This window comes from Delphinapterus leucas, unplaced genomic scaffold, assembly GCF_059928025.1.
Source record: "Delphinapterus leucas isolate spDelLeu-1000000601 "Yukka" unplaced genomic scaffold, BTC_Dleu_Yukka2 spDelLeu_asBTCV2_sq64, whole genome shotgun sequence".
In the NCBI taxonomy this organism is placed as follows: Eukaryota; Metazoa; Chordata; class Mammalia; order Artiodactyla; family Monodontidae; genus Delphinapterus; species Delphinapterus leucas.
This window is the reverse complement of record NW_028322273.1, coordinates 985,881-1,000,413: the sequence shown is the minus strand read 5'-3', so window position 1 is coordinate 1,000,413 and position 14,533 is coordinate 985,881. Positions and strand designations below refer to the sequence as shown.

The 14,533-nt window shown below is 46.2% G+C and overlaps 1 protein-coding gene across 1 annotated transcript in view; it reads right to left on the bottom strand.

Moving 5' to 3' along the window:
* LOC149743868 (uncharacterized) overlaps nt 1-12,021 on the bottom strand; it is a 29,640-nt gene extending 17,619 nt beyond the window's left edge. Inside the window, exons 1-3 of the mRNA XM_089906099.1 lie at nt 11,917-12,021; nt 8,194-8,704; nt 1,486-1,576 (exon numbers count right to left, since the gene is read on the bottom strand). Coding sequence (XP_089762225.1) covers nt 1,486-1,576; nt 8,194-8,704; nt 11,917-12,021 — 707 coding nt within the window. The remainder of the gene's footprint in view (nt 1-1,485; nt 1,577-8,193; nt 8,705-11,916) is intronic.
* Nucleotides 12,022-14,533: the final 2,512 nt, after the last annotated feature.

The window sequence follows — 14,533 nt, the reverse complement described above, 5'->3', positions numbered from 1 at the left end:
CTCCGGCTCCATCTCTTGCTGTGGGTCAAGTTTCTTACCTTTCCAACACCTCAGCGTCTTTACCTGAAAACTGGGGATGATGATAATGTCTCCCACCTGAGTGGAGTGTGAGAACTACATGATATAGTGCATACGCAGGGCTAAATTTGGTGCCTGGCAAACAGAAAGTGCTCAGTACGGCAGGCGAGTGTAGTGACAATAAAGGCAAAGATGACGGGGGTAGTGCCGGTGTTGCTTCTGCCCCCAGAACAGGCTCTGACTGGGAGAGAGTTAAAGCACCTTTGGGTTCATGGGGGTTTATATATAAGCAACGGTTGATCAATGTGAGCTGGTTGTCCAAATGATTATGTGCAATCTAAGAAAAAAATGGGCCTCGGATCTGCTCAGCTACTTAATAATATTAGCAGCGGTAGTAGTCAAAGAAGCTAAATTTTATTAAGTGTTTATATGCCAAACAACGTGCTGAACGTTTTAAAAGGATTTACTCACTTATTACAACGAGGCTATACACTAGGTTCTGATAATGTTATTCGTCTCTTTCAGATGTTGACTGAGCCTCAGACGGGTTACAAAAGCACCTAAGATCCCGTTGTCAGTACATGACGGAAATGAGTTCAAATCCAGCCTGTCTGACTTGTTCTTAATCACTAAGGTATGAAATTAAGCATGTTGCCCTTTGCCTGATTCTCCTTCTGAGGCCTGAATATTTCACTTAGCTCTCTGAGTGCAGAAGAGAGAAAATTCTCTCTCCTTGACCCAACTTGGCATCAATATCCAACTCCCCTTCTCAAAATGGGTTGCTTCAACGAGCAGCAATGAATGCCGGGGTCATGGACCAGTCACCTTGATGACTAAGAGTCAGACACTAGGGAAAGAAAATGCTCTGTGACAAACCTACCCTTGTACAGAAACAAGACAGAAATGGGGGAACAGGGCAGAAGATAATGGAATAAGGCATAGGAAAAATAGCACCTGGCATCGTGATAGTAATAATAATAATAGTAGTAGTAGTAATAGTAATAATAATAGACTTTACTATGCTCTAGGCATTGTATTAAGTGCTTGGTGTAAGTGACTTCATTTTAACATTGAAAACAAGTCTATGGGGATGAAATATTATTAACATCATTTTATAGGCAGGAGTATTGAGGTTCAGGTAATCAGGTAAATTGCCCAAGCTCATATGGTTAGCAAGTGGAAAGCAGAGATTGGAACCAGCACCTACACTCCTAACCATTATGCTATAACCATTATGCTGAAGACATAAGAATTCCAATGGTCTTTCCCCATAACCCACTCCTGCACTCCAGACTTAAATACTCCAAGATCAAGAGAGAGCAAGCTTGGAGCTGCCACTCTTCAGTGAGTGTCAATCATTTCAAAACAGTGTATTTGCTAACAAGATGCAGTTCTTGTGATAATCTTCTCAACCAGGTATCAAGAAACAGGAAGCAAAGATTCAAGTAACAGTATGTTCCTACTTACGAGGAAGGTGGGACAGCATAGTTGACACTGGGCTTAACTGTTCTGGAAAACGTGGTCCCAGTAGGCATACACGCTGGTACATTTTCCCCACCTACCAAATACAAAAGAATTATTTCATTTCCATGTTGCTCTTCAAAGTTCCACCTCATTCGTGCCTGTCATTCATCCTCTGGCCTCTTCCTGTCTCCATTTCTGTACAGAAAGGTGCTGAGTCTCTGCTCTCGGATACAAAAAGGGTGTGTTAGGAGAGGGAGCCATGGTACCTCAATGTCTTTTTTTTTTTTCACCTTAATTCTATTATGCCAACTCCACTGAACTTAATTAGAGTGAATACAGAATTACACAATTACCCTCTGTTCTATTCTTCAGATGTTATATTTTGATAAAATTTACGACATGCTGCTCTCCCCTTGAACACCAGATGAACACTAGAAATGGATGTGTGTTGACATAAAATCTGTTATAATTACAATTCAAGTATAGCTTACATAATGATAGTGTTAACATAAAATTATAGATGTGTAGAGACAACGTGGTCATGCATTTTTTAGTATAAGCACATGCTTAGACCAATATCTGTTAGCGGAATGAAGATGGAAGAGAATTTTGGTTAAGCCACAAAGGCTGTTTAAGGACTTGCAGATAGCTAAGGGGAACTCAAAGACCAGTAAGATAGTATTTCCCCTGCATTCAATTGCAAATTCAATTGCAAAGTGAAGGGAAGATGTGTAATTTCCCCTAAGGAAATTACAAGTATTTCCCCTGCCATGTTTTCAATTGCAAAGTGAAGGGAAGATGTGTAATTTCCCCTATGGAAATTACAAGACAAGTACATTTTTTCCCTTGAATACCTGGGTAAATGCTTAAATTCTAATGTATATCAGTGATGCAAATTTTCAACTGAGTTTGATAAATCATAAAATAATAATTATACATATATGTATACAAAACTGCATGGAACTAGACAGTTCAGAATTACTTCTAATTAAAGAGGTACCCTATGGCAACTAACTTAAACCTTACAAAATATGGTTCCAAGTACCCTATCAGAGTGAAAAGTAGGAGACGGAAAGGTTTCTTGTAAATGTTTGTAGTCATGGTGTCTTAACTAAAACTACTGTGTCACAAATACTATTAAAATAATTGTGACATTTTATTCACTTTTACTGCAAACAACAAAACAAACTATAGGTATTTTTTCATTTCAGGTAATTATTTTAGCTAACAGTTATTCAATGTTTTGAGAAGACAGAGTGCTAATTGCATGACTTCATTTTATCTTTAAAATAGCGCTTCCATGTCATTATTCTTAATATCTCCATTGTATTAAAGTGTATCTCTAGTTCAGACCTTTCTTCAGAACTGCAGACTTGTGTATCCAACTGTGTACTCAGCATCTCTACTTGGACGTCACGAAAACATCTCAAATCTTATACCTCCAAAACTGGTCTTTAATCCCCCAAACATGCTCTACCCCAAACTTTTTCCATCTTGGGTGACAGTAACCACACCTTTCCAGTTTCCCAGGCCCTAAATCTCGAATTCACCCTTGACTCCCTCTTCCTTTCCATTCTTGCATTCAATCTACCACGAAATGCTGTCACAACCTTCCCAATGTGCCACTTCTGAGAATTACCAGCCGCTAGCAGCCTGGTGCAGGCCACCAGCATAGACCTCGAGGATCCTGTAGTTGCCTCCCGAGATTCTCCCTGACTCCACTCTCTCCCCACATCCTCAAGGCCACAGATAGAGTTATGCTTTTCAAACAAGAGACAGTTCATGCCACACCTCGGCTAAAATCCTGCCCCTGGCTGCCTACATTTAGAGTAAAAGACACAATGCATGTGATGGCCTCCCAGGACTTACCCAATCCAACCCATCACATATCCGACCTCCAGCCCTCCTGCTGTCTCTTCCTCCCCACTGACTAAGTCAGCCAGGGTGGCCTCCTTGATATTCCTCCAAGCTGCCCGGCATATTTCTGCCTTAGAGTTTGGGGACTGGTTATTCTTGCTCCCAGGGAGTGGTCTCCCCATCATACATTCTGACAACTCCCTCACTTCAAGTCTTTGCTCAAATGTCAACTTATAAAATCCACCCTGACTACCCTATTTAAAATCGGAACCTACCTGTACACTCCTCCAGCACTCCCAACCCAAGCCTCTTCAGTGAGCTTCACATCCTTTTCCTTACCCCGTAGCGCCCGTCAACTTGTGACAAAGCACAGAATTTATTTATAACATCCGTTTCCACACGAGAGTGTAAGGAGGGAGAAAGCATGCAAGAAGGAGCACGCAGGCAAAGGCTCTTGTCTGATTTATTCATTGATACGTCCAAGCATAGAGAACAGGAAGATGCTTGATAAATAGTCCTGAAAAAGATACAGATGAGGAAACTAGTAGTGAAGCTCAGAAAGTTTAAGTAACTTCCTCAAGGTTCTAGAGCTAGAAGAGGGTCACAGTAGAATTCACACCTGGGGATGTCTAACTTCAAATCTCTTAGCCTCTCTGCTATCTTTTTTTTTTTCTTCTTTGCGGTACGCGGGCCTCTCACTGTTGCAGCCTCTCCCGTTGCGGAGCACAGGCTCCGGACGCGCAGGCTCAGCAGCCATGGCTCACAGGCCCAGCCGCTCCGCAGCATGTGGGATCTTCCCGGATCGGGTCACAAACTCTCAACCACTGCGCCACCAGGGAAGCCCCTCTCTGCTATCTTAAGTCCATGCAATTCAGGATTTGTTTTAATCAGTGCCATGGAAATTCTCACTCCACTGAATAGGATCACTAAAGTGTTCTCTGTCTAGATTTATATATATATTTTCCATTTAAACAAAGGAAACAGAAGAGGGGAATTCATCATGGGTTATTGCGGTAGTTTTACAGCAATTTTAGCAATAATGACATTTAAGTAATAGTGATATTTAACGATAGCATAATAATAATAAAATAATAGCTCTTAAATGTATTGAAGACGAAGCGCATGCTAAACTCGGTGCTAAAATATATCCATGTATATTTTGTGCAAAATCCTTATGAATATTCTATCAGATGAGCTTTATGTGTAACTCCACCAGGCATACTTCTCTTATTCCGCTTTCAAAGATAAGGAAATTGATGAGAAGTGTGGTAACCGTTTGATCAAGATGAGACTGGTAATAAGTTGTGAGTATGAATTTAAATTCAGGTCTAACTCCAGAATTTGATTCTCAATCCATACATGAAAATTCTGATAATTCCTTTGATAAGGGTATGTTCTCTCCTGGAAAACATCCCCCATTATGTCTGCCTGCGCTCATACCTTCAGAACACAGTCAACTTTGAAACATGATAAAAATGTTTAAATAGTGTGCTTTAATAAATGGAAATATCTTCATCTAAACAATAACACAAAAAGGCAGGCTGAGCCCTCTGAAGTGGCTTCGCTGCTATCTTCCATCCAGAACAAGAGAAGGAATCAACAGCTGCAGAGTAAAGAAAGCATGAAACCCAGAGATGGAGGATTCTGTAAATGACCAATTACAAGACTATTAAGCCACACTTCCACAGCAAGAGGCAAAATATTCCATTAAACTGAAAAGTTTTCTACCGCTAACTCCAAGGCCCACACAAACATTAATGTTGCATTTATTAGGATGTATTTCCCGTGCTCTATCAACTTGACTTTCAGCAACTGTATTAATACAGTCCTTTCGCTTTGCACATATATCTGAATGATGGATTCCATTACTGGAGTTTTGTAGAAAGAGTGGAGTGAATGAAGTAAAGTTTGGGAAGAGCCATCATAATCCATAATGATGGGCACTGAATCAGGACAAGAAGAAACCTCTCTTCTCATTTATTTGAATGAAAATTCTACTATATATTTATTGCCTCTGTACAGGGCCATCTGTTGAATAGTGGAAAACAAGCATCTTTCATTTGGAGGTAGGATTTGTGTGCTCAAGTTTCTATGGGCCTGCAGAATTAATCTTGTTTTAGAAATGAAATAAAATGTAATTTCTTACTGTAAGTAGATGTGGTTAAGCAACTGGCAACTTTGATGTCTTTAAATCACTGCAGTTTCAGGGTAGGCAAATCTATAATTATTTCAAGCACTTCTTTATTGGTGCAACAATTGAGCAGTGTACATAGTGGTCAACAACCTGGGCATTGTCAGACGACTCTAAGTTTGAATCTAGACTTTGCCACTCACCAGCTATGTGACTTTCAGCTATGAGAATCACTTTCTTCAGCTTTGCAGTGTGGATTATTATATGCCCTTTGCAGAACTACTGTAAGAACTAAATGCATATGGGCACAGTGGCTCATAGTAAGGGCTCAAATTAGTACTGTGGTCACTACTAGTAGTATTGAAAAGAAATTAGAACTTCTATTCTCATAAAGTGGGATATGTGTCCCTTTATCATTGTAATTTCGTATCATTTTACTTTTGACCTTATAATTTAATAGCTTGATCCAAGAAACATTTAGCAGTAAATATAATTGAAAGAAGATTACCTGTCAAACATGAAATACTGTAGCATCAAGTGTGCTGGCACAATACTCTTCTCAGATAATCAACCTGTAAAAATATGTTATTGTCTTCTTTTTAATTAAGCACATTGAACATATATATTTACTGTGCCAGTTGGCGAAAGGTCCGTTAATTAATCAGTCTAACTATGTGTTGCATAAACGTCTTCTAAACATAATCGTATATGTATTTTATTTGTTGGGAAAATGTGTTTGAGATTGTTCTTTTCTGCCTATTTAAAGTAAAAGAGGGTGAGAAGTAGAGTTAGGCTTAATGTACTTTGTACTCCATTATGCCATGAAAATGCTTCTGTGCCCTGGAGACAACAACAAAAGATTTGCTTTAATGACAAGAATCAAGTATGTTCTAAAGCTTCCAGGTAGGAGGCGTATAGGTTGCAGTTTATATCAGAAGTCTTTGCTCTCTCTCTCAACTGCGTCTAGATGGGAAAGATGTGGTCACAAATGCTTCAAGGTGATATAGTAAATGTTGGAAAAGAGGGGGGTAGGAGGCAGAGTTTTGAATATCTCAAACCTGAGCTAGAAGGATTTTATTTAAAGAAAATAGCGGATATTATTTTTCACTTAAGGAATGCCACTCAGCAAACCTGACATTAATGTAGGAAATTAGCTCTTTTAGCTATGATGCTTTCAAATGCACATTACTGAAAACAAATTCAAAATAGTCAAAGGAAATTTAAAAACAAAAACCAAACAACAACCACCTCAACAAACAAGTACTAGAAATTCAGGGATGCAGCCATATTCAGATACAGTTGGATCTGCAAGTTCCAGAGTATCAGCAGGGTTCCAGCTCTCTCTCCATCGCTCAGCCCTGCTTACCTCTGCAAGACTTTATTTTACAGAAAGTCTCTTCTTGTGCTGGATGGTCACTGGGAGTCCCAGAGTCATATCTCCCCAGCTTAGAAATTCCAGAGAGAAAAGACAATTCTTCCATTTTTCTCTGAGAGAAAAGTCCTGGGGAGGAGTCTGATAGACTCAGCCGAGGTCAGATGCCTACCCATGAGCCAATCACCTGCTTTACTGGAGTTCAGTCCCTGGGCGACTCATCCCCGGGGCCCGTGAGGAGGCAGGATGGCATTATCTGGCAGTTCTCCAAGAAAAGCCTGCTGTTTTTGTAAGATGAAAGGGGAGAGGACATGGATAATGAAACCTGTATCTGCTTCTGTAAAATCCACAGAATCTTACTCCCTGCCCTGTGTCGATGACCATGCAGTAAGCTGACCCAGGAGGTCATTTTGCCCACAACAGTCTTTATATATATGACTAAGGAACACACTGGTAAAAGAATATGGAAGAAAGTCTGAGTATGACAAGTCAGCTAGACTGGTATTAACTAAAAAAGCTGTGTGAAAATATCCTGAAAAAGTTGCCCCCAACTCACTCAAAGTCCAAAGTTGGAGCTGGAAATACAATGTCATGGAGTTTGGATAAGAACAGGTTTTCTCCAAGCTGAACTATGACACAGAGATTAGAGACTTCTAGAAACTATACTTTTTCAAAGAAAAAACATCACACGAGAAAAATGAGGCCTAGAAAAATTAAATGACTTAAGCTAATTAATGGCAGGACTGAGACTAGAGTATACTTTGTGTAATTGGCTATGGTCTTTTTGTTTGTTTGTTTGTTATCACTTCAGAACGAGACAAACTTAAAGAAAGGAAACACAACCAAAACTCAGTGGTTGGAAAAGAGACGGATGTGAACGCCATCTTGTTTCTTACGTATAAAAAGTTACCCCTCACAGTGTTTTGGAGGAGAAAACGCTGGCTCTTCCCAACGTTGGTTACATACACAAAGATTCCAAAGACAAGACAAGTGCTTTGCAAACAAAGTAACTAGAACCAGCTCAGGCTTCCCCGCGCCAGGTCCTACGTTCCACGGTCAGAACCACCAACTGTATCCCCCCGGGTAACAAGGTGATTCAGAAAAGCTGGCGCCTTCAGAGAAGGGAGAAAACTTAGCCGGGAAGAGAGTCAAGAGGAAACTTGCTCAGCTTCTTGCTGGGGTCTGAAACGATCCCAATAGAGTCCTTAAACCCCTCAGGTTTCCCCAATCAAGCACCCACGCCTCCAACCTGGGCCACCCCAGATCTGACTATCAGACGACAGAAGTCTGCGGACGCACGGAGAGCTGACCACCCCACGAGAGGGACCTACGCGCGGCCGCGCCCACTCACCTGCCGCTCCGCGGGAGACGGGAGACCTGCCCCGGGTCCAAGTCCTGGGCGTGGCAGACTCGCCCCTCTCCGGGCCCGACTCCAGCTCACCTCGGCGCCGCCCGCCTGGGCGCCGCCATCTTGACCACAAAGGGGGCCTCGCGCCGGAGGCCCCTGAGCGGGCGCCCTGAGCGGAGCCGGAGCGCCGGGGAGGCCCAGGTCGGCGCCCTACGTCCCCCGCGCGCTCGCGCCCCGTCCACGAGCGACGAGAGTCCCGCACGCAGCGCCCGACCCAGGCTTCCGCGGAACCGGCGCCCCGCGCAGCCCGCACCGCGGCTAAGGCGGCGCCGAGGGCGGCCCGGGCGGAAGAGCGGGCGCGGGGCACGCGCTCGGTAACCTGGCAACGCGGCGCAACCCGGCGTCTTCGGCGAACCCCAGCCCTCCACCGCGAGGAAGCACGGACTCCCGCACCCGCCGCCCAGCCCGCGCCGCCCCTCGGTCGCTCCGCCCGCCGCTGCCCGCTGGCTATGGTCTTTTAAATCCGTGATACAACGTCTATATGTAACAAATCTGTTAAACCCTAAATGTTTATGATATTCAAGTAATCCATTATCTGAATTATTCTTGAAGATAAAACATCCAAAGACTTCTTAATTGTATGGGTATACATACATAAAATACACGTGGAGGTAACTTCAAATACAGTATGTGCCTGTCTCTATTCCTTCCCTCTCCGCTCTTCTAAAAAATGCCCCTTTAAAAATTGCTCACTCACCATCTATTAGGTAAATTTGCTGAAACACAGTAAATGTGGAGAAAGAAATTGTTATAGAGACTATTCCAAATGGCACTGACACCTGTATTTATGAAATTTTTAAAAGGGTAAGTTAGAGTTGTTTTTTTTTTAAAAAAAAAAAATCCCACTATAGTAACACCACATCATCCTAGGTGCCCAGTTCTATCCAATTACATAAGATGGAGAAAGAGAGAGAGATAGAAACAGAGAGAGAGAGAGAGAGAGGAGAAAGAGAAAGAAGAAAGGAAGAAAACCAACTACTTATGTATAAAATGTTGCTCCCAAAGTTTGAGATTATACTCAAGCATCAATGAACAGAAAGAAAACACTTACAAATTTACAAATGTATTTCATTTATGGTATGAGGGACACAGGTTTAGATTTGCAACACGCTCCCACAAGGGTCAAATTGACCACTTTTTTCTATCTAGTTGCTCTTGAGAGAACAAAACAATTGAAACAGATGCCATTCAATTCCAAGTCTATAGCTTAGACCATGTCACTGCACATGAAATATTGTTCATTCAGAGTCAGCACATAGCAAGAGTAATTTATACTCTCAGAGTATTTGCTCTCAAGTCAATAGCAGCGAAGCCTTGACTAAAAACGTTCCCATTACTTTCCATTGTAATATATCTTACTTATAGCCCATGAAACAGTGGTCAGGGGAGATTTATTCTTTGGACACCATATTATATAATCTCTCCACTTTAAGCCATCCCCCACTCGGCGATTATTTTTTAAATATGTTACTCGTAGTCAATATTAATTTACATTTAATCTTTCTTAGCATTATGAGTATTATTTTGTACAGGCTCAGAAACAAATCTCCCGAAATTCCTCCCTGATGCTCCCTTCAGGCTGAAAATGCATTGCAGTGTGGCTGCAGTGACTTAATTCTAGTTGGCAGAGCCCTGGCCACACACTAATTTCATTAGCCTCAAACTCCTGGATTTGAAAGATCCACTGAATATGATTCCTGTCCTCTGACACGTCACTTACTAACCAATTCAGTGTGCATACAGAGGAGAGAAAGGACTTGCTCAGCTCTGGCCCACCGGCAGGCAGATGAGAATTCCCAGTCAGAGACACTGTTTACATCTGAGTGGTCGTTCTTGCCCGGGTCCTCATTTTCAGGAAGGAACTTCAATCCAGGCTTTGCCGGCAGCTGCAGCATTTGTTACATCCATTACTAGCCCCTTCTTCCTTCCTGCCCCCCAGTGCTTAGCATCCCCCATTTCAGTCACTAAGTCTTCCTTCCCCCAGCCTAGAAGCTTACCTCACCATAACTTTTTATCTCAAATGATAGGTTTGGCACATTCCCCACAGCAACCCACAGGGACTGGGGAAAAGAAAACTCAGATCTCTGGAGAGCTAAGAATTCAACCATTTAGAGAAGTTTCTTTTATACAGGACCGTCTTCATTGAGCTGAACCCTGCAATCCCAGAGAAGATTCACCTACCCGTTCTTTTCCTCTTTCCCTAAAGTGACTGTGTCTTTGAACAATGGGTCTGTGTTCCACTATTCTCTCTATTCATTTTGCAGGTTTACAGAGGCTGGGAAACTGGGGACTGGACTTACATGCCAGGAGCTTCTAAGATCACACGCAAAAATAAGGCTGCGGGAAGAGATTGTTGGAATCTATCTCTGTATATTTGAACATGGGCAGTGGTTAACCAGGATGCTCACACCAAAGCTTATATCCAGCTTGCAGCACAAGCTACAAGTTGGTGCATCCCTCCTACTACCAGCCTCTTCTCAATAAATGCAGGTGAAAACTGGGGGCTCTTTTCCCTCAGCTGTTCAATCCAACATGAATAGCTGCAATTTGCAAATTAGAGGAAAATGACAGAGTTTTCTCTGAATGGTTTTGGTCCCAACCCACACTGCTAATGCTGGCATTCAGTTCCTTTCCTTCCCAGCCCAGGGAACGGGGGAACTAAGCATAAGGCAAGCGTTCTCTTTTCTTGCAAGTGCCTCAGATCCACACACCAGAGAAGGAATCAGCTCCCCCTGGAATCTTTTTCAGCAAACACAATCCTTCAGCCTAGTCTGCAAGCTCTCTCTTGACTTTAAGATTTCACTCTTTTTTCGACAGGCAGGCCCATCTGCAAGCTCCCAAGCTCCAAGTGAAGGCACCAAAATAATTTTTAAAATGTCAAACAGCAAATGTGCCTTCAACCCCCAGAGCTCCAGTAAAAACACGGTGAGTTGCGCCTGTGGTTCTCAGGTGACTTCTGGCCTCATCCTCCCTGCAGCGCTGCCTCCTCAGGTTCTCTAGGTTAAGCTCAGAGGTAAAGGAAGTGCTTCTGGGTTTTGCTTACAACAGCCCAGGCTCTTCCTGAAAGCAGTACCTCAAAGTGAAGGCTGCCCAGAAGCACTTTTGGCCTTGCAAACATCTAGAGGTGACATACTCAACAGGTGCTAGGGATGCTCAGAGGCTCAGAGGGGCCATACCAGGCTGCAGCTTTAGACAGACACCCCTCCTTCTGGCACAAACACAAACTTCATACCCCTGGGTGCTGATGTAGTGACAGCTTGAATCTCACAAGGAGTCCCCTCCAGAAACCCAACATGCTTCAGGAAAGGCACTTGAGAGGGAGCCAACTTTTTAGCTACGGGGAGCATAAGGGTCAGCCAGAACACCTGGAGAAGGGACTAACTGAGCTTGGGTCCTACCAGGCAGGGAGAGAGCTGTGCATTAGGAAAGGATCACTTCAAGACAGAGATGAACAAAAAACTTGGAGATAGGGGTAGAGAAGGAAAAGAGAGGCAGAAATTGAAAGGGAGAACATAAAAACAGAGAGACCAAAAAAAAAAAAAAAAAGCAGGGAGAAAGAGACACAAGGAGAGAGACACACAGGAAGAAAGACAGAGAAACAAGAGAACCCATAGTCACGCATACCCTGAAACTCAATTTCTTCATACAGAAGCCATCCATCTATACCCAGGGCGGCACAGGAGCCGTGGGGCCGAGGCTGCGGGAGCAGGCGGTGAGAGAGCACTGCAGCACCGCCCACGGCTCAGCTGGCTCGATCCGCCGACCTCGCATCTTCCGCCGTTGCCCGCCTGCACCCGGAGCTAGAGGACCGCCCGGCCTTGCTCAGCGCACCCTGCTGCCTCCTTCCAGGCGCCTTCTTGTCTGGCTCTGAGAATCGCCCTCAAAACCCAGGACTGGGGTTGGGGGCTGCGTTAGGGAGGTCGTGGGAAAGGATGGGCACAGGGTGGGTGCAGAAAAAGCGACTGTGTTTCGCAGTTAGCATGAGCTCACCTCCGGGCTCTGAGCTGGCAGGAGTAGAAAGCTGATCGCCCGGCTCCTGCCAGTGGCCGGATCGCAAAGGCAGTTTAGACGGTGCAAACAACTGCCCAGAGCAAATCACCTGGGGGCACGTCTGCGGGTGGCTTCTCCCCGCTTGAGGACAGTCCCCACGCCTTCCGCCCCATGCCCTCGCAGAGACAGGTTACAGGTCGGGAAATCCAACCCGAGCGAAATGGGCAATTCACGTCCAAATGTAGGTGAAGAACTAGCCTTCGGTTTAAGAACTGCCTCCCTAAGCTCTTCTCGAAATTTTCCAAGGGAGCTGCAGCTTGTCGGGCGGCTTGGGGCAGGGAAGCTGGGGAGTTGAGAAATGCCTAGTTTCTAGGCGTCTTCTCATCTTTCATATTCCTTGCGCCTAAGTGGCTCTCATAGGAGTCCGGCACTTTTACAAGCCTGTTTTGGAACCATATTTCACTCTAATGCAAACCCATTTAAATCATCCCCTTGTTTTTCGGAGACTGTTTCTTGTCAATGGGGCCATAAATCCAGAAAGTCAAGCCGGATGGAGTGGAGCGCGGACAGGGGAGAGGTGGAAGGGAAATGAATCAAACAGGGAAAGTACCTCCTCGGGTGAGGTGGGAGGGATTCGGCAGGATCTCCAGGGTGGAAATGAGCGAAGGCTGACCAGACCCCGCACCCCTGGAGTCCAAGCCAGCCTTCAGGAAAAAGAGCGCGGGGAGCTACGGCGCGCTCTGCCCCGGAGGGAGCGCCCCCCTACCTGGAAAAGCCTCAGGATGTTGGCTACCATGATGGAGACCGAACTCCCCGAAGCCCCAATCACTCCAACTACTTTCTCGGACTTGACGAAAACCGGAGGCTCGCCGTTGGTGCAGCGCACTTCGGAGGTGTCCTTCTGGATGAGCGCCTGGACGAAAGTGAGCGACTGTTCGAGCGCATAAGTGTCCCTGGAACAAGTGTCCAGGATCCGCGCTCCCAGCGTCACGTTGGGCAGCAGGTTGGGATCCCTGTTGATCTGGTCCAGGGCGTAGAGCATCGCTTCCAGCCTGTGGATCCCGTTCTCCCTCTTGATGTCGCCACAGGGCACTCCGCTGGGACCCTTCGCGTGCACCGTGAACAGCCCCCCGAGGGTGACGTCCCCCTCGATCCGAATGGAGTGCGGGGCGTACATCTCCTGGCCGCGCGCCGCCGCCGCCAGCGCGCACAGAAGCACCTCCAGCGCGCAGCAGGGAAAGTTCATCAAAGTCAGGGCGCGGAGCAGCTTCCCCAGCTGGACCATGCTGCTCCCGCGGCTGCGGTGGTGGCGGCGGCACTCGAGGGGACGGTGGCGGGCTCGCCGGAGTCCTGGCCCCTTGGGGTGAGCTCCTCCGGGGAAGCCCAGGGTCTCCTGCGGGCGAGGAGGGTAGGGGCACCCGGGGAAGGGCAGCCGGCGAGGGTGGGGGGCCCCGCGGCGCCTGCCAGCTTGGGGCGCCGTGCGCTCTTGGGTTCCCCGGCCAGCGCGCCGCGCTCAAGCTCGCGCTCGGTGGCTTGCAGCTCGAGCTCTCCAACAGCCCAGCACTGGGGAGAGAGCGAGGATGGCTATCGCTTTAAACGCGCGTTCGGCTCCCTCTCCTCCTCGGCCCACTCCCTCCCACCCTCGCTCGCTCTCAGGCTCTCCCCACCCTTCCCAGCGCCCACCCTTCCCACGGTTTTGCATCATCACGCAGGGAGGGGCTGCGTGCTGAGGTAAAGGGGGAGGGAAAGGGTGGGCGGCTGTGGGGGGGGGGTAGTAACTCCGATTGGGAGTTTCGAGGTCCCCAGGGAATCTGGGGATTGCAGGTCGCAGTCGAAGGCTGAGCTCCTGCTTCGGTCTCACTGTAGAAGCCGCTCGCTCGCCCGCCTGCACCCACACGCACATTCTAGGCACAGGGTGGCATCAGCCCCGGACAGGGCGGTTCTAGCTGGGGCTGACTGCTTCCAACCCTGAGGTCCGGAGCCGGGGCTGTCAGCGCCGGGAGAATGCGAGGTAGTCGAAGGTGATGCCGCCAAGCATGAAGGGTAGTAGGGAGACCCCAGTCTCTACTGCTAATTCGTCTGTGCCAGTTTTTCCTAAGAAAAACACACATACACACAGGAGCCTGATCTATGACCTAAAGAACCTTTACGCAGAGACTTCTCCGGGGCCAGGCACAGGGCTAGCCTGTAGGGAAAGACGCCAACAAGAAATGCTGGGAATGGAAATGCATCTTTGGTCTTCAGGGGTTACTGTGGCCGGAGCCGTATGAAGTAACCCTGGTCTCCAGTAAAT